Consider the following 19,495-nt stretch of genomic DNA (forward strand, 5'->3'; position numbering starts at 1 on the left):
ATTGAGCAAATAAATTTATTGCACTCAGACTAATTTCCAGACCTTTCAGACAAGACGAATTTTTTCTGTTGTACTTCTTCCCAGTAAAAATACCACATGCCTGTTCTTATGATTCTTCAGTCTGCCTTTTCTGCCATATCAGAAATCCTTTAGTGTATGTCTCAGCCTCTAACAGCCTCCACAGAATGACCCCTCAATTCCATATGTTCTTTCCACATAAATCCACTAAATCATTGATTGTCTCACTCATAACATCTACTTGTAGAAGCATCATAATTGCCCCGTCCATCTTGCTTCTTACTTACTCCTTCAACATGAATGGATTTGGGGGTTTGAAACTGTGTTTTGACAAGGTACTATAAAAGAGTAGCTACAATATTATCACCTTGAATTTTCTTTTTTTTTTTTTTTTTTTTCCACATGGACCAAAACAACTAATATATAAAGACTACTAATATATAAAGAATTTAAGTACTGTTTGACTTTCTTGGGAAAAAAAAATTTTAGAAAGAGATTGAGTTATTCTTTGGAATATTTACCTCTCTTGACATCAGTTGTCATTACATATTATTACTGAGTATGAATGTACTTCAATTACACAGTAGCTATTGATAGTGCCGTGTTTTTACTGCAAGGTCATTAGGATAGATACTGCCTCTATCTGTGTGTCTGTACAGCTGTTGGTACAATAGTTATTAGTTATTAATTTTGATTGATCTTTTGGGGTAGAATGGTAACAATAATGGCAATTTCTCCAATCTTACTATGACTTCAAATTCTTCTATGAGAACATTACTATATACAGTCATGTCCAAGTTATCCACAATCTGTGACTTCTGTAGGAATCATCTCATAGTTTCATCTCGTGTTTTCTCAGCCCAAACACAAGAAATTAATGAACATCTTTTCATATCTTACTCTATGTTATAGTGCTTACTTTGATGGTTTCTTTTCATACCTGATAATGTTTAATGTTTTCTTTCTCTCTCTGTCACATGGTTTGACTTTGTCTTATCTTTTCCAGACCAAGGAACCGTGCAAAAGGTTGTTGTCTTACCCACCAACTTCTCTGCAAGTGGAGAACTCATTTTAGAAGAGCTGGAGGTTTTTCAGGTTTGTCTTTCTCTTGCATACATATTTTCCAAGCACAAACTCTTTGTTCTAATAGGCTTTGGCAAGGGCAACTATGACTTGATAAAAGATCAAACAAATGTGCATACTGTCAACTTGATACCCACCCAAAGTACAATATAAAATGTCAACTGTTATGAAGACTGTAGTTAGGCTTAAATCTTTTCCTTTTTTTTTTTCACTGTTGTTTCTCTCTCTCTTTTTTTTTTTTTAAGTTGTCATACTAGATAGAAGGATTTTTTATAATAACATTGTATATTGTAATAATATGGTAGTGGCTGCCTGAAGGCAACTTTTATCATTGGTATCACATACTGAGACTGTCACTACTTGCAGATGGAATCTAAGATTTTTATACTTTGATTATCTGTTAATCTTCCTGATTCCAGGCTGCAGAATTAAAGCAAACTAGTGTTGGTTTTGCTCCCATTCTTCACATCCTCTAGAGTAACAAGCTTAACACAACATAACCAAAAAGAAACACAAACAACTACAGGGAAAAATAAGGGAATAATATCAATCAGTCTGGTATGTAGCAGCTTGTAATAACCTAAAGAAAATGTTCACCACCAATTTGAAGAATTGGATCAGAATCAAATTTTTGAATGGGCTGTTCTTTAAAATAAGTAGTCTTAGGGCAAATGGTAATTATGCAGCTACAAACTTAGTTAAGGGTTTTGTCATTGCGTTTCTCTGTTTCTTTGAGGGGATACAAAAAGGAAAATGTGAGACTTTTATTTAGACAGACAGTAATAATAATTTATCTTAAAAAATGAAATGCTTTCTGTATCAATCCCCCCAAAAGGTATAATTAGCTCTCCTAGCCTTTTGCTGAATACTTCCCTTTGATAAATATACGTGCGAGTAGCATTACTTAGAGCACCATTTACCCAAGTATTATTTATTCCATTTACAGCAAGCAGATTGTTGGGGTGGGAGGAATCCTGACCCTAAGCCTCATTTATGAGGCTCTGAGCACAGACGTTTTTATCCTGAGCCTACAAAATCACAAAATCATAATTTCTGCTGTTGCAGTCTGTGTGGGCACTGGGGCAGTGTTGAGTCTTTTGATGAGTCTTACAAGAAGAGAGGGAATGAGATCACCAGATATGTGCTAGTAAATATCGAGACTAAGCAAAGCACAGATTCCTTTCCAGAGTATAAGCAAGAAAAGGAGAATGTGGCATCAGATCCAATGTTGCATTGGAACTTGAGTCTCCAGACACTGCAGTCATAAAATGCTATAGCAGCTCTAAAAAACCTTTGCCAATTCACATGATTCACAGCCATTTTTTTTTTGTCCTGCCTCCCCTCTATGCTTTTAATCTACAGTTAATCCAGGCCCACCATTATGGCTTTCCTTTCTGACTGAGCAATTGCTAAATCTTAAAAAAATGCTGAACATTTTTATTACCATCATTTTTATCATTTGTTTGGATGATAATAATGAATTGCTTCACTTGCTTAAGGCAATGAATGTGATAATTCCTTTTCCAGCTCTTTAAGGTTTGGTTTGGACACAGACAATAAATGACTCCAGTGATGACACACAGTAGTATACAGCACTGTCTCTGTGAACAAAACACTGAATAACACACCTGCCATTTTTAATATTCTAGTCAATATTCTGAAAGAATGTGTTGGCTGGCAACCAAACTCTATGCACTGTAGATAATGTTTAGGAGCAATGTGACATTCATCTGAATCATGGTAAATATGCATGAGCTATTGTTTGATTTTTCCATATCATCATTTTCAAAGGACAATTTATTTATTTATTTATTTATTTATTTATTTATTGCAAAGTGAGAGTAATGACTTCAGAGCACATTACTTCTATATTGTTGAGGTAACACAAATGCAGTTGAATTAGACTTGTACAAAAAATCGCCTATACACATGATGAATAATAATGCTGTTTATTTCAACTAGTACCTTTACTGATACATTCATTGTATTTATGTAATATTTTTTTTGTAGTTTTGAAATAGCAAAAAAATTGTATGAGTGTTTGTGGTTTTTTGTTTGTTTGTTTCTTTGTTTTCCAAAATGTGGAAAGTTATAATTTTATTAGATACAACTTCGTCTTTATTGAACTTTAAATATAAATGTTGGGAGAGTATTAACAAGTTAATCTTCGTAAAAGTGGTTTGTAATTTTTTCTTTCAGAGTAATTCTCCTATAACAACAATGAAGATCTCATCTAAAAAGGTAGAGAAGTGGGATGCTTACTTAATGCTTAATAGAGAAACAAATTGACTTAAAGATGTTAAAAGATCAGTTGTAATGTATCATAATAAATATAGACAGAAGATTTTCCCTAATTAATATGGAGAAATATGACCAAAACTTTCATGAGCTGTTTATCTGCCCCAGAGCCACTAGGATAAAATAATATATATTAATAATTTACCATTTCTAATTCATTGACAGTGTCAAAAAAAAAAAAAAAAAGCAAGTAAGGAAAAAAAAAAGTACTAAAAGATGAAATTTGTCCTCCATTGTTTTACATAGGTCCTAAATAAAACTTTTCCTTCGAAAGTCTGGCTTACGTGAAAAATGCAGTGTTAGATCTATAGAGAAATTGTACATATCTATCTATTTTGCAATAGGAATGGTAAAAATAGTTGAGAAGATTTCTAATGAAATGTTAAACACCCAAACTTAAAATAAATATTTCAAGATTTTGCAAACAACATGTTGCTCAATATTTCACAAAACTAAGAATTAAACACTATCCACAATTCACTGAATTAAATTCAGTGCAATTTGATAGTTTTATGACCAAGAGTTCCTAGTTTTTGTTTGTTTCTTGTTTTTAATATTAATGTTTATTTTAAGAATAATTGATGAATTGGTTCTGAATAAAAGAGATACTTTGGTCCAGATTCCAGTTATGACCTATTCAACTTTGAACATTCTTTGCAAAAGTTCTCATTTAATATAAAAGTTCTATTGGCTTATTTTTCCAGGTATCTAAGGCTATGAGAATTTGATCCAAAACCTCAACATAATTTCTATGACTTATGCCTTGGAACTGTATGAACTGGAGAACCCAGTTAGTAACTCTGCATAATATTTATTAATGTGACTATATGCAGAGAAAATAATTAGGTAAAAGACCAATAGCCCTCCCTCATTAAGAACCAAGTTCTAAAGTCTGAACAGTATTAATTCAGCCTGCCTGCCCCAGAACAGAACAACAACAAAGTCCAAAAACATTAACATTCTCTGGTGTTTCTAAGTGTTTTGTAACAGGAAGGTGGAAACAGTCCTGCTCACCTGGGAAATTTCTATTTATTTAGGCTTTATATATATTAGTGGCTCCTCTTGTGGTCTTGAGTTTATTCCAAAATTAATTCAAAGGCTTTTTGGTATACGAGTTGGGTCTTGGGTGAAGCTCCTCCACATCTGAAATAAATCGTTCCATTTCCTTCTACAGCAACAGCTGTATGTGAGCTCAGACGAAGGGGTCACCCAGGTATCCTTGCACCGCTGCCACATCTATGGGACTGCCTGTGCTGACTGCTGCCTAGCCCGAGATCCGTACTGTGCCTGGGATGGCAACTCTTGCTCCAGATTTTATCCCACAGGGAAAAGGTGAGCAGTCCTGTGAAATCTGCAAGGTTCCTATTCTGTAGGAGTAAGTTTTTTGTGCTGCTGTGTAGCTTGGAGCCTTGCAATATGATAGAGAAGTGAGATGTCATTCCTTTCAGAAGCATATACAAACAAAACATCTGTAGCTATTGTGCTTGGCATTGTTTATTACCTAGGAGCTTGCCTTGTTTGTCTTTTCATATTTAAAGTAATGGATGGAAAAAAAATAAAAAAAAAGAAAAAAAAAAAGCTATTCCTAATTATAAATATTAATCTTTACATCTCACACACACAAAATCAGTGAAATATTTGTTCCCTTTATTTAAATTCAGTTGCTTACTATGGATGTAATTAAGATAAGGTATCTCTGAGGTTGTCAAAGAGATAGTGTTTTTTTTTGTTGTTTTTTTTTTTTCTTTTTGTTCCTCACTTGTGCATAAGTGAGATGAAATATTTCCAGGGAAATTTCAGGCAAATGTGATTTCCATGTAATGCCTGCAATCTTGGAGACTTTTTTTTTTTTTTTTGACATGAGATTTATTAAAGCAGACAGGGAAAGCAATTTCTCTTTAATTTACAACACAGCTAATAGTCCATCTCGTAATTCTTATGCAAAACAGGAGCCTCTTTCCTCCTCCCTAGGGAAATATTTAATAGCAGGGGGTTGTATTAAGCTTTTGTATTCCTAAGATTTCACTTCATGTACAAAGCTACAGAATATTCAATGAAGTACTACCGCAGAGGAGAGAGACCTTTCAGTTACATGTCAGAGTTTTGCCTAGTTTGTGTTCCTGTGCTCACTCGCTGCACTTGGGCTGCAGATGCAGAAGCCCAGATGCTGCGGACATACTTTACTGTTACCTACATGGGGAAAGCTGGTAGACAGAAACAGGCAAAGCTTGGCTCTGCTCCAGTGACACAACCAGTTGATGACAATGGGATCCCTTGGGATTAAACACGATTACTTTTATCATTACAAACTTTTCTTGAATCATTCCTCATTTCACATAAAAAATGTAAAGCTCAACATGGTCATACAGCAGTAAAAGATATGGTACAATATCTGGGTTTTTACTGCTTTCACATATTATATTCAGCTTCCAGTCTGAGAACTGACTGTTTTCTTCCATGGAGTAAAGGTCAGAAGACAAGGGTGGAAAGAAAAGGAAAATCTCCAAGTCTCAGGTCACCGAACTCCTACACTGACATAGTCACTGAAAGATAATGAGCAGTCAGGTATACCCAGCCTGTACAGTTTCCAGTGGATTTCTTGCCATTTCTATGTATACAGCATGGTTATTTCCACTGTGGCTTGCTTCCATGATGACATTTTGTCTTCAGTTTGCTTTTTATATCAAATGAAAATAAACACCTAAAATTGTATGGGGAAAAAAATATATATATCTGTTTTTACTATGTGAAGCAAATGAGTTGTCCTGTTATCTAACAAGAGAGATTATGAAGAAGAAAACTTTGGTAATCAGAGCCAAATCCCATTGTCTAGACAGTATTATCTTTCTGCTAGACACATTTGCTCATTTGCTTCCTTTGACACTTCTGTCTCCCATGATTTACTGTGTTTTCTCATCCAAATTGATTTACCTCAAGACACCGGAGAGTATCGTTATTTTCTAAACACCACCATCTCAGCCATTTTTGGATAAATATCAGACTTAAAGTTTAGATTCTCAGAACTGCTTAATGTCACCAGCATACAATTTCTGATGGAGTGGAGCATCTCAAGGTAGCACAGAAATCCTGAAATTCACTGAGAAATTTTCCGTTGTTTCCTCTGACTCACATAAGCAGTTCACACAGGTTAAAATCCTAAGGCATAATATGAAATATTTTTGGTGTTTACCATCAAAAGTATACTTGGAATGTCAGAAACTACTCCTTTGAAAGATCACCTTTCAAATGTTTCCTTTTAAAACAATCCAGTGAAAGATCAGGTGACAAAGGATTATAAGGGCTGTCTCTCATTGTATGTGCAGTTCATGGTATAATGTAACAAAAGAGGCATCACCCTTCACCCAGCAATACTGGAGCTCCAGGGGCTTTTCATGGTTTCTTATCTTATGAGTCATTAGTGGATAGTTCAAAGCATGGATGTTGCATACCCCAACAGCATACCTTCGCAATAACATATTTTTTCACTGAACTTGATAAATATTGATCTAATTTACAGAATTTTCAGTAAATGAAATAATATATCTTAAGAATAAAAATTCAAGTTCTAGGTTTTCACACATTGAATTCTGTGAGCAGTGACCTCCTAGCCAAAGAAGTCTAAAATTCCAGTATGCCCAATCCTAGTAAGCTCCTCAACTACTTAACTACATAATCATGCTTTTGCATCTACCATTCAAATAATATAACAAAGCTCCATTTCAAAGTATTTTGAGACTTGGTGAGTTTGAATATATTTGGAAAGAAAGGAGGTCATGTGCCCTCATGTAAAGAACAGAACTGAATCTTAATTCTCCACCATTCTGGTTGAATACTTCAGTTACTCTGCTACCATGGTAGCTAAAGGCACTGAAAATAAGGTGCCTAGCAAAATCAAGGAGGGAACATGTCCTACATTATGATTTTCTGCTGGTGTTTTAGATATGAGATCTGTGACTCTTCTACAACCCATTCTTACGTGCCTGCCTTTTTGAAGACGTCTAGCATCATTCAGGGGTTCTGCCTCTAAATGTTAGGTCTTGCATCACTAAACCTTTTATGTATTATCTCTAACTCTTCCATCTCTATGCCTTCATTGCAAAACTACTTTACCAACCTAAAGTACAACTGCTTTATGAAATTCTTCAAAATGATTATTCACTTAAACAGTATCTTCTCTCTAGCATCCCTGGCAGCAGCAAAGTAATCTCAGAGTAGGTAATGAACTATCCCTGATACCTAATCTGTTTAAAAAAAAAAAAAAAAGTTTATTTGTTGTGTACCTATCTTGGAATAACAGTTTGTGTTTATAAAATATTTCAGGAGGAGTCGCAGGCAAGATGTGAGACATGGAAACCCTCTGACTCAGTGCCGAGGTTTCAACCTGAAAGGTACTATAATTTAGAGATCCTCGTGCTATATAAAGAACATATGGCTTTCCTTTGTATGATTCATTACAGCTCATATTATCTGTGTGGTTTACTGGTAAAGCATAATTATTTTCCAAGTCTAAGTTTTTCCTTGCAATTACATGAAACCTGCACATATGATAAAAAATGATGAACTATGACATATAAAGTTCTGCGTACATGAAATGAGAAGCTGATAGTGTTGACTAAAAACAGGTACAGTGAATTTGAGGCCATATTATGTTTTGGGGCACATCTTTCAGCAAACAGGAGGTTCTAGACCTACATTTTGAGTTATCATTATTCATTTCTTCCTTTACATGGAAAAACAAATTGCTTCAAATCTCTTTATAAAGTTCCTTATTCCCAGCTGTGCAACTCTTTTGTCAGCCTGGCACAATGTGGATAGACAGTGGAGACAATGATCTGCCCTCCCAGCTCTCACTTTCTTCAGATTTCTAGTCACCAGCCAAATATGGCCAAAGTCATAGTCAGAGCAGACACACATAAAAGAAGCTTAATCCTTTTTAATCCCATGCCTGTCTGAGCTAGGCAGTGGCAAACTATGCTATCAAACCACAGGCCTGTATTAGACAATGATACTCCTTCCACCTCTGTTTCTGAGCTTGTTTTCAGTAAGTGTGTTCTCATCTGTTCCAGCTGGAGATTAAATAATAGATCTCACTCTGAATTTTCAATTACATTTTTAATTGAATAAAAGAAGAATGCTTAAAGAGTTACATGTCAAATGTTCAGTCAATAATAATTCCACTTAAATATATTTTTTTTTGGGTCCCAGAAGAATCTCCTGGAAGAAAACAGACCACAACAGTCAGACAGGCATAGAACCTTCAGGCCAAATGTGGCTAATTCTGCTCTAGCTGCCAACCCACAGCACCACTGGATCTTTCCCCATGATTCAGTGTTAGGTCATTTATATGAAGCTTGATTGCTTGAACAGATTAATTACAAAAGATGACCCCACCTGCTCAGTATGCACCTGAGCTCTGGGATATTTATATTGAAGCTCAGGCTCTGAATCATGAAGTACCTAGATCTGTGTGTCCTACCTTGTGGGCATATGCAGTGACCACTCACTTGCTATCTATCCCAAGGATGGGTGTCTCTTCTTTCCATGTGGAAAATGTGAGAATGTCATCTGTCTGCTTTTTGGGCTGAGAGGAAATAAACATTTAAATTTTGACACAGAAGTCTTGTTTTCCATACTTTTTTTTTTCTTTTTTAATGTGGATATATTTATAGATTTATATGTTTTAGCAATTTTAAAGGATGTTTTGGTGACAGCAGTATAGTGTAGGTAGGTGACAGCATCTTCTCCTGTGGAAAAGAGAAAAAGAAACAGCAACTTGGAATCTTTCAAAATATAATTCAAGCCATTTATAGAAAAACTATTTTTCTGGGGATAAAATTGAAACATACCTAAAAGACAAAAGGGCAGAGAGTTGGACAATGAGATGAAATCTTACAAGTTCATAAGGAAGATTACGAAGTCTTGAAACTAAGTCTTTAAACATGATAGGTTGCATGCCTTAGACCTCTCAGCTTGTATAAAAACATTTTTAGCATATTGCTATTTTTAAGAGATTGTCAAAAACTACAGGGTTTGTAATACCACTTTTCAAATGTTCTGTGAAACACTGTAATACTTTTACACTTGTTTTATACCTTATGGCCACTAGAGAAATGCATTTGTATTCTCTCTCTCTTTTTCTTAGCATGTATAAGTGGTAAGAGTATGGTCTAAACAAGAAGTTAAATATGCATTGATCAACTAAATAGATTTTAAAAAATGCATTGATAAGTTATACCTAGTCCCAGTGTATATAAAAATAAAGTTGTGCTACAACTCTGATTCTCACCATGTTCCACAGCTACAGACAAGCCAGCCCACAGACAAGCTCTTTGCTAGTTTATGGTCTTTGAATGCAAAATATTTCTATATTATTCTCCTAATAAAAAAAAAATGCAACTGATTTTGTTACAACTTCATAAATGTGCTAAGAACTTGCAAAGACTAAACAGAAAAAACCTCCTTCATTTAGTAGCATACATTACAATTTCACATATCATTTCGTGAAAAAAAGGTGAAAAGAATGGGAGATATAGGCTGAGGAAAATCAGTCTTAGGACTGTACAAAAACACAGTCTGATTTTAAACATATAGAATTTTATGTATCTGCATTTCTCACGTTATTTTGTAACTATTGCTCCTTTGTCTAAATAAATAAATACATAAGAACTTTATTTTATATATGATGTAAGCTTTTAAATCTGGAAATATACTGATTTCAGGACAAATATTATAATTTAGGGCAAACAATGAACATCTGAAAGTTCCTATCAGTGACTACCAATTGTTCATCTATCAAAATTATAAAGGGCCACAACAAGTCTAAGTGATGACATACACTCAGCACTTGCCCAGGTGTTGCTGGAGTGCTATAAATTTGACCTGCTTTCAGTTGCTGGCCTAAGTATTTACTGAATTTCAGATTTAGAGCCAGGTCCTTTCTTAGAAGGAAAGGCTTTGTAAGAGAAGTAGATGATTGGCAGTCAAGTCTGCCCTCTCTTGCCTTTCTGTGATACTGCATGACCACTGGAATAGATGGAGCTGTCTTTAATTTAGGTCATTATGTATTTGTAGTCACAGCAACAACATTACCCTAATTTGTAAACTGTGAAGTGTGAAGAAGTGTATAAAACACTTTGTTTTTCTTTGGACAGTTCCAGAGAGGTGGTCTTGTCTTAGTAGAGAATGAGGTCATTTCTGGGAAGAATATGCCTGAGCTCACTTACCCCATCGGCAAGCAGAGCTTTCCAGGCAGGACTCAGCTCAACAGAAAGCATCTAGATATACATTTGCCTGCCAGCCCACAGGTATTGTCTTTCTCAGAAAAGATCATGTCCAAGTGAAAACACCAGTATTTGGAACTAGCTGTGATTCTTTACATTTCATTTATTATCTTAGAAAATTCTGTTCCTTAAAATACTCATTATCTGTTAATTTTAGGATCAGATATACTTCACTGGACCTGTTTTGCGAATAGTGCAAACACAGTTATTTTTTTTCCTATATAAAACTAGCATTTACATTTTCCTGACCTGCCTTCTTTTCCTTTCTAGCCTACAGAAATGCAGCAGAAACAGTCCAATACGGAGTGAAAAACAACACCACCTTTCTTGAATGTACACCCAAATCTCCTCAGGCTTCTATTAAATGGCTGCTACAGAAAGATAATGACAGGAGGAAAGAGGTGAGTAATGTTAGCAATAGCTCTGTAAGGGACCTCAGTCAGTATCTAATCCACATCCCAGACCGAGGCGAAATGGTATTTGTGTCTTCATCAGACTCCCCAGTTACACTGAACTTGGAGAAAGTGTGTGGATGCAGGACACTGGCCAGCACTTTACTTGTATAAGTCAAGGCAGAGATTTCAGTATTACTGGAAGGCACTTAACTCCTCAGCTCTGCCAACTTCTATCAAAGCAGAATAGTTATCAGAAAATACCCTAAAGTTAGGGAACCAGTTAATGAACTTTTCCTTCACACCTTACTAATTGCAAATGGAAAGTTTGCAGCACTCGGGACGTACTATTGATCTGAGGAAACAGGCATAAAAGCAATAAGCTGTATAAAGTTCAGGAAGAAGTCTGCATGCAGCAGCCTTTCTGTGTTATTGAAGAGATAAAAGGCAAAAGTGGGAGAAATGTGAAAGGTTTCTTTAGCGAGAACACGTATTGGCAAAAGTATTTCCCCACCATGCTGCAATCACATTTTCCATTACCGCACTCTGTAAGGCTCTCCAGTTTCAGCACTGCAATATACAGTATGATTGTTTATGAGGAATGCGTCTTCCTTAAGTAATATAAAAGTGGAAAAATCATTTCAAATCCAAGGCAGTTACTGTATGAATAAAAAGGAATGTCTTTTGTAAGGAAAAATTAAGTAATATGGTGTCTATTGATAGATTATAAATACTGAAAAGCATTAATCTCATATCAGGCCATTTTCCAAAATCAGAGAAGGCTTACAAAGCCTCTTGCTGAGTCTTTCATGCTGATTCTCTCATGCACTCTTCAAAGACTCGAGCCATGTCCTGGCAATCTAGGTGAAATTCTTTAACCTGTTGCTTCAGAAGAACCTCTCCCTATTTATTTATTTATTTATTTTGTGATGTTCAATAACAGGATTAGAATCAATCCAGTTTTAAGTAGCAACAAACTAAATCAATCACAAGATTAATTACTTTTCAAGCTAAACTGAATCTCTTGGGTTGCTGAAAATCTTCCCTCTACAATATCTAAAAAAAAATACAATAACAGAATAGCATAATAAATACATTGGATTTCAAGAGGGTCAGGTAATGCGAAGTGCAGTAAGAAATAATTCATAAAAATGCCAGAACTGGTATTCTTCACAGTGGGTTAATTTTTATTTCACAGCTGATATGCTAAGGGACACGTGCAGTGTCATTTATAGTCAGATATAACTCAACAAAATATCATAACTTGCTTTATTCAGATGATGTTACTATTTCCTGGGACTGTCCAAAGTCTGAAACCAGAAAGAAAATAGGATAGTAGAAAAATTGGTCTAGGTTTCCAATGAGCCAAGTCCCAGCTGATGCTACTTTGAAGAAACCTTTTTTATCTGGCTTTAAACTCCACAGTTCAAAGAGAGTTCTTTGGTGATAGCCCCAGAAACCTTCTACCAGTCAAAACATTTAACCAGAAGCTACCTTCAGTTCAATGACAGATCAGCCTTTGGCCTAATCCTGCACCTGTCTTCCATGAAGTTTCAACAGCAGTGTCTGATGTTGGAAGGAATGGTTGCAGGGATATAACCTTGGCAAATAAAAGTACATTTTCTCAGCTTCTCTACTTGAACATTATAAAAACTTTTCTTTCATGTAGTCTCCAGATTGACATTTTTGTCTTCATCCCAGTCAAATCTACTGTAACATAATGAATACCAATATTGAAATTATTTTCTACAGTGACACCTAACCTACTTTGAGGTAAGATCTCTCCTAATATTAGCAGGAATAGTGGTCACTGCGATGCATGATAAAGCAAAATATAATACATTTAAGAAACCCTTAATAAAGAAAGAGGCATTTGAAGCCTTAGCCAGGAGGTCCAATACTGCGTTGTTCTGTAACATTCTTGAAAAAGTTCATTCTGCCTTTCCTCCCTTTAGGTCAAGCTGAATGAGAGGATCATAGCTACTGAGCAAGGACTCCTCATTCGCTCTGTCCAAGACAGTGACCGAGGGCTTTATCACTGCATCGCAACAGAGAACAACTTCAAGCAAACCTTAGCAAAAATCAATTTCAAAGTGCTAGATACAGAGATGGTGGCCTTTATGACTGACAAGTGGTCCCCTTGGACCTGGGCCAGCTCAGTGCGAGCACTGCAGTTCCACCCAAAGGACTTTGTGGGAGCTTTCAGCCACTCAGAAATGCAGATGATTAACCAATACTGCAAAGACAGTAGACAGCAAGGTCAGCAAAGGGAAGAATCTCAGAAGATGAGAGGCGACTACAGTAAACTAAAGGCCCTTATCAATAGCAGAAAAAGTAGAAATAGAAGAAATCAGTTACCTGGATCTTAATTTTATTTTGTAGTAGGAGATATCTTTGTCCTCACTGTAGGGGGCTTATATTTGTCTGTTGAGAACAAATTTGAGCAAATATGATGAAAATTAAATGATATTACAACAAGCTTCAGAAAATATCATCCTCCCAATAAAATGCAGTGTAACTTAACTAAAGAAAAGATGTGGAGAATTTTCATTCCTAGATGCTTACTGGCACTAGATTATGCTCTGTCCTAGAAGCAAAACTGAGTGTTATTCTTAAACCAGATTCACATTCAACATCTCAGTATTTAATTAGTTGAACAGAAATTATTACAAAATCAATGCATTATCTTGCAACTTTGGAACTGTACTAAACAGATTGGTGGTGGAAGAATCTGGGTTAAGATGCAAGCTCAAAGTAAGATGGTACTAAGATTTCCTTGCACTGCATTTATGAACATGAGTTTCTACTTGTTTACTGTTCTATACTGGGTTTACAGCTTTCACTCATTGTTCAAATCATGTGAATGCATGCATATAGGAAGCAAACATAGTAGAAATGTTTCATTCATTCAGAGGTCAAATGAAGGAATGAGTAGAAGACAAAGAGAAAAAAGCTTTTTATACTTTGTCGGAGGAAACACTGATTATTGTGCATAGTATGAGTTGTAATAAATTTATGAGTCTGGAATGTAACTTAAAATATCTCTGCTCATATTGATTTTTATAGGATGTCCTATGACATGACATAGCTTTATAAGTGGCACAAGCTAAGATGAGAATGTTCATTATATGTACAATTTTGAAAAACACCTAAGTGTCTTGGGTATTTTAGCTATTTTCAAAGAATTACACTCCAATTTTTTTCAAAGGTCAGAATGTGGGTATACTGTACAGTGTTTACTCAAAAATTGTCTTTAATCTGCTTCACAATTTATTTGGAGCTGGTCTACAATATAGAAACAAGTCAGAAACGTCATTAAAATTTTCAAAACATTATTTTTTCAGTTAGTTTCTCAAAGTTGCAAATATGTTATCTAGAATTAAAGCATTTCCATTTTTCAGTCTTTATACCTTTTTTTTTTTTGGTTGGTTTTCTGCTGAAAAGAAGAACAAGGGGAAAAAAAGATAGAAAATAAAAAATAAAAATAAAAATATTTGGGTCAAAAACCTAAAATTACAACATTTTGAGAGGCATGTTTAAATAGAAATATTTTTGTTTAAGAAGCAGCTGTCAGGTCTAATGAAGTATGTCTATTGAAAACTGGTTACATGTACATCATCTATCCTGGGCAAAACAATCGTGTCCTTTTGAGCAACACTGATGCCAAAAAATAGGGACAAATGTTCATTATTTTATTCTCTAAGAGTGTTCTGGAAGCCACTGGGTTTGTTTACAGGAAATAGACAGTAGGGTTTAAATGTGTGTGACTACCTTAGAAAGGCTGTTTTATTACATGATATTTTTATGATGGTATGCAACAATATAAGCTAATTAACTATGTTCAGTTCAATAAATAAATGAATAATAAATAAATAAATACACTTTCTAAAAAATCACTTAGTGAAAATAACTTCTGAGCCCAGTGAAGGTAAGAAAAAGTTAGCTCCAGCCAGTAACATGGATACTGTATTTAAAGCACAGTTTTGAAAAATTTAATGGATGCTTGTTGAAACTCTTGGGCATTATTCTGATTCTACACTGGGCATAACTCTACAAGATGTAGGAAGACACCTCAGCCAGTGTGAATTAGGATCCAGTGCAATGGAGTTAACTCTGTTATTAAGGTGATACCATAGTTTGATATGTCAGATCGTCACCACCTGATGCAGAATAGCTGGGAAATGGGTCATGATTTATCAAACTACTTGAACACTCTTCCTAAGACCCTTTGATGCTGATGGACTTCTTTGATGCTCTTGGACTTCTGTATACATGCTTAGTGCTTGCTTCAAAGGGGGTGGCAATGACTGATTGTATGATACCAAGTAGTTAAGTGTTTTCCTCTGTCAAGGCCTAAATGCAAGTTTCTGCAGTATGTAGATGTTGGTATGTGAGGTCCTTCACATGGAAACCAATGGGTAAATTTTATTTTTGATTTCTGTGATCTTGGAACCAGCCTTGAGAACTGGTAAAAAAATACTTTCTGAGGGGAGAAAAAAAAAATACATATATATATATATGTATTATATATATATATATGTATATATATGTATATATATATGTATATATATATAAAAATATGTATATATATGTATGTATATATATGTATTTTATATATATATATACATATATATATATGTATTTTTTTTTCCTGAGGATAACCGACTTCTGGAGTGTGTAAGTTACAAACCAAAAATTGAGTGCCACAAAATGAAACTACCTCCTAGAATGACATTAGTACATATGCTCTGTAGGCTGCCATACTCTTATTTCCACAGCAGATTCACTGCAGAGTCAGTGTGATATTAATGTCTATTGTGAGGATCATAATTGCTTCCAGATGGAATACAGTGATTAATAAGTATTTAAGGGTACAATTTACTCCTTAAGTGGTTAGGTACAGTGATATTTTAATAGGCCCCCATTAGGCCTCAGAAATTATAGTTACACTGTTTTCTAATAGAATATTGGCAATAAGGGATTCCGTTAAAACAATCAGCATAACTCAGTTTCATATGATTATAAAATAATATTTTTAAAGCTGCTTCATATACCATTATTATGGTATGACTGTTTAAGGGATTATACTTAAACTAACATTTTTCCTGCTGCATGAAAACTTCAGCAAATATATAATAAGTTGCTGTCAGTGCATAACTGGTCCAAGCTTCCATGCTTTAGCAGCCTTCCCCTGTGTATAGAGTAGTCAGGAGCCAGATGCTCAGCTGGTATAAACTAATGTAACTTCCTTGCTGTCCATTTAGCTACTGTGGTTTCTACCAGCTGAGGGTTTGGCCCTGAATGTACAGGATAGACAAACTTCGATTTTTATTTGTTTAAAGTAGCCCCTCTACTGTAGGTAACACCAAAATTTAGGACTGTAATATTGTTTGTGCTATTTAATACTTCCTATTTTGAGGATTACTAAATTATGTATATAATTTTATTTCTTAAAAAATACAAAAGCAAAAAGACGTCTAGGCATAACTTCACAAAATGTAAAGATATGTTCTCTGCTAAGAACTTCACCATGTACTGATATTTTTTGGTTATTATTATTTTGTGTAGTTTGTAAAGTTTGCTGAAATCTCGACCTAACAATGTGTTCTTTGCAATTGTTGTTACTGTAGATATGCGTGTTTTATTAAGAAAATCCTGTTTTTAAAAATTGTAGGTATGTGTAAAAGTTCCTAGCATGATGAAACTGTCATTACAGTGAATATGCATTATATAGTGTGTAAGAAAGAACAGAATGTAGTTTTAACATAGTGTTATTTAATTGAATATCTAAAATATTATTTGCCTGACAAAATAAAGTGTGTTGCAACAACTTTTTTTTTTTAATTTTCTCCTTTACAGATATGTTTTAAAAATAAGAAACTTTATTTCTTTATCTGAAGAACAACCCCATAGGCTTTCTTAAACAAGTCAAAGAAAATACTTGCAGCATAAAGTATTACATCTGATAGGTTCTGAGCTCTGCTCTAGGCCACAGTGATTTCCAGGCATATATGAGGAGTCAAAGTTGAATTCTTTCAGAAAAGACCTTTTGTAAAGTCCCTGCACATAAACAAGTCAACAGTTTTTCATTGTAAAAATAAAATAAAATAAAATAAAATAAAATAAAATAAAATAAAATAAAATAAAATAAAATAAAATGGTTTTCTTCTAGAAGTATAAAGTATGACTTTATAAAGAATGCATATAAGAAGCATAAAGAAATGTCTGGCTTTCAAAAAGGGGAGTGAAATGTAAATGCTTTATGCTTTTATTTCAATTGGAAACAAAATAAAGCAAACAACAACAACAAAATACATTTTGTGAAATCCTGCAAATGAAAATTTGTGTTGCTCAGCTCTTTCTTTCAGTTGGGACTCAAGGCATTTGCCAAGCAGCTCTGTAGGGGAGGTATGCTGGTGGGGGTGCACCTTTGGGAGCTGCAGTTCTCTCCCGTTTCCTGGCTTGTCCTTGGAGCAAAATTACCTGCCTGACAGCTACAGTACACTCCTTTTTCCTGCATCTATCACCCAAGCAGTGTTATAATTGGTCTTCTTGTCTTCAGTTTTTCCAGATGGGTTTTAAAAAGAAAACATAGGACCTGCTTTTCGGGGATAATAATTAAAAAGTTAATGTCACAAATACTGACCTTCACAACGAGGTTCTGGATCGTTAAACCTGGATTTTGATTTCCCAAATAGATAGACTCCTGCAAGGCTTTATGAGGTGTGAGAAGGATAAGGTTACCTCACTCCAGGATTTCCGTACAGGCTGGCTCCTAGATATGCTGACACTGGATAAGTTACCTGCACTCAGGCCAGTTTGGGTCTGAAGCTGAGGTTTTGAGCACTCCCAAGTGCTGTAGGAAATGATTAGGCTCTAAAAGTCAGGGACTTAAAAGCTAGGCATTTACAGAGTTCAACACTCTGATATACATTTCACAGATCTAATCCTCTGTCTTTAAACCCTGTCCAGTCTTTTGATGATCTCTCCCCCTTCTCTTTTTCCCCACCTTCTGTATAATAATGGTTCAACTACTTATTGCTTTGATTCCTTAGCTCCAGGCAGTGGGAAAACACATGACTTCTCAGGACATCACATGTGAGATTTTAAAAGGCCTAAGCTTTCTTCTTTGTCTTTCATATTTGTTCAATTTATTTTATTTTTTTATTTATATTTTTTTTTTCATCTGGGAGTTGCCTTTCTTTTCTCTCTTCTAATGCCAAGCTCTGTTCATTGAAAGCAGAATGCGAACGCCACACACTTATACTTACACAGTCTATTGCGATGTGTGTGACTGTGCAGGATCCCTAGAGGAGCAGAAGAGCAGTGCTAGGCACATCCTCGTCTATATATCCACAAAAGCCCAGAGGGAACCAGTGAAAAATATTGCATGCATAGGAGGCACCACTAACAACAGGATGGGTCCCAATGCTGAAGAATGCCTATGGAATTAACTGTTGTCTCTGGAATTAAGTCAGTGGCTTTAATTCTGTGGGACTAAAAGCAGATTGGGACACTGTGACTTTTGTCTAAAGCAATAGACTAGGTCTTGGGAGACCAATATCTCTTTATTCTTTGAGCTGCAGCCAGCTTGCTAAACCCATTCTCCTGCACCCCAAAGTGGTCCACAAAAGCCCTATCTTCTAATCACTCATTTTCTAAATTATCTTCTTCTGCACTCTCTCTCTTTTTTCTTTTTTCTTTTTTTTTTTTCAATCAGGAAACTAACATAGCATAAATAATAAAAACTTGCTGGCATTTAACATGTCTGATCTAAACTAAAGGCTGAGATTTGAAGATGTCTCGGCATTCTGAACACTCCAAGATGCAAATTCAACACAGCTGGCTCAGCAGTCAACAAATAATTACTTTACAGTGATAGACTGTCTTGTATCCCAGGACTCATTATTGGATTCTATATACTGCTGTACAGAGCAAACAGGATTCACGTATTCTTAGCATTGTATCAGCTTCATTACTGCTGTTTTGAATGCCAGCCTTATAAATGAACCCGAATGTTTGCTGAGCTCTACATTCAAGACTGTTTAGGCCAAGGGGTTTCAAACTATTCAACATTTTTAAAAGCCCTGAAACTCTTCTAAAGGATTTTAGAAAGAGCAAATTAAAAAATGGTCACTGTTGTTATCTGTGGGAAATGAGAGAGTCGGTAAGAAAGACTGTTTTCTAGCTGAGCAACTTGTACAGCAACATGTAGCATGGGGAAAGAATAAGCAGAAATACATTTATTTAACCTTAGGTTCACAACTCTTTTGGATAGTTATTGTTCCTTGGCTCTTAACAGTAGTTCTGTTTCCAATATTTGCTCTCTCTCTCTCTGTCTCAAAGATCCCTAGGAGACATCGGGTTTATACTTCCTTTCAAGTTCACGTCTTAGGACATAATGTCCAGGACATCCTGTCAGGC

The 19,495-nt window shown here is 35.2% G+C and overlaps 1 protein-coding gene and 1 long non-coding RNA gene across 2 annotated transcripts in view; one reads left to right on the forward strand and one right to left on the reverse strand.

Annotated features, from left to right (window-relative positions):
• The window catches only part of SEMA3C (semaphorin 3C), a 123,238-nt gene extending 106,008 nt beyond the window's left edge, over positions 1–17,230 (forward strand). Inside the window, exons 13-18 of the mRNA XM_080577219.1 lie at positions 1,025–1,113; positions 3,301–3,342; positions 4,574–4,731; positions 7,720–7,787; positions 10,950–11,080; positions 13,027–17,230. Coding sequence (XP_080433345.1) covers positions 1,025–1,113; positions 3,301–3,342; positions 4,574–4,731; positions 7,720–7,787; positions 10,950–11,080; positions 13,027–13,440 — 902 coding nt within the window. The 3' untranslated portion in view covers positions 13,441–17,230. The remainder of the gene's footprint in view (positions 1–1,024; positions 1,114–3,300; positions 3,343–4,573; positions 4,732–7,719; positions 7,788–10,949; positions 11,081–13,026) is intronic.
• On the reverse strand, positions 8,497–13,020 carry LOC308188337. Its single transcript, XR_013945416.1, has 2 exons — positions 12,566–13,020; positions 8,497–9,143 (listed from the first exon to the last, which is right to left on the reverse strand). It is a non-coding gene; the product is annotated as an uncharacterized lncRNA (long non-coding RNA).
• Positions 17,231–19,495: the final 2,265 nt, after the last annotated feature.

This window comes from Anser brachyrhynchus (assembly GCF_964034855.1).
Source record: "Anser brachyrhynchus genome assembly, chromosome: 1".
In the NCBI taxonomy this organism is placed as follows: Eukaryota; Metazoa; Chordata; class Aves; order Anseriformes; family Anatidae; genus Anser; species Anser brachyrhynchus.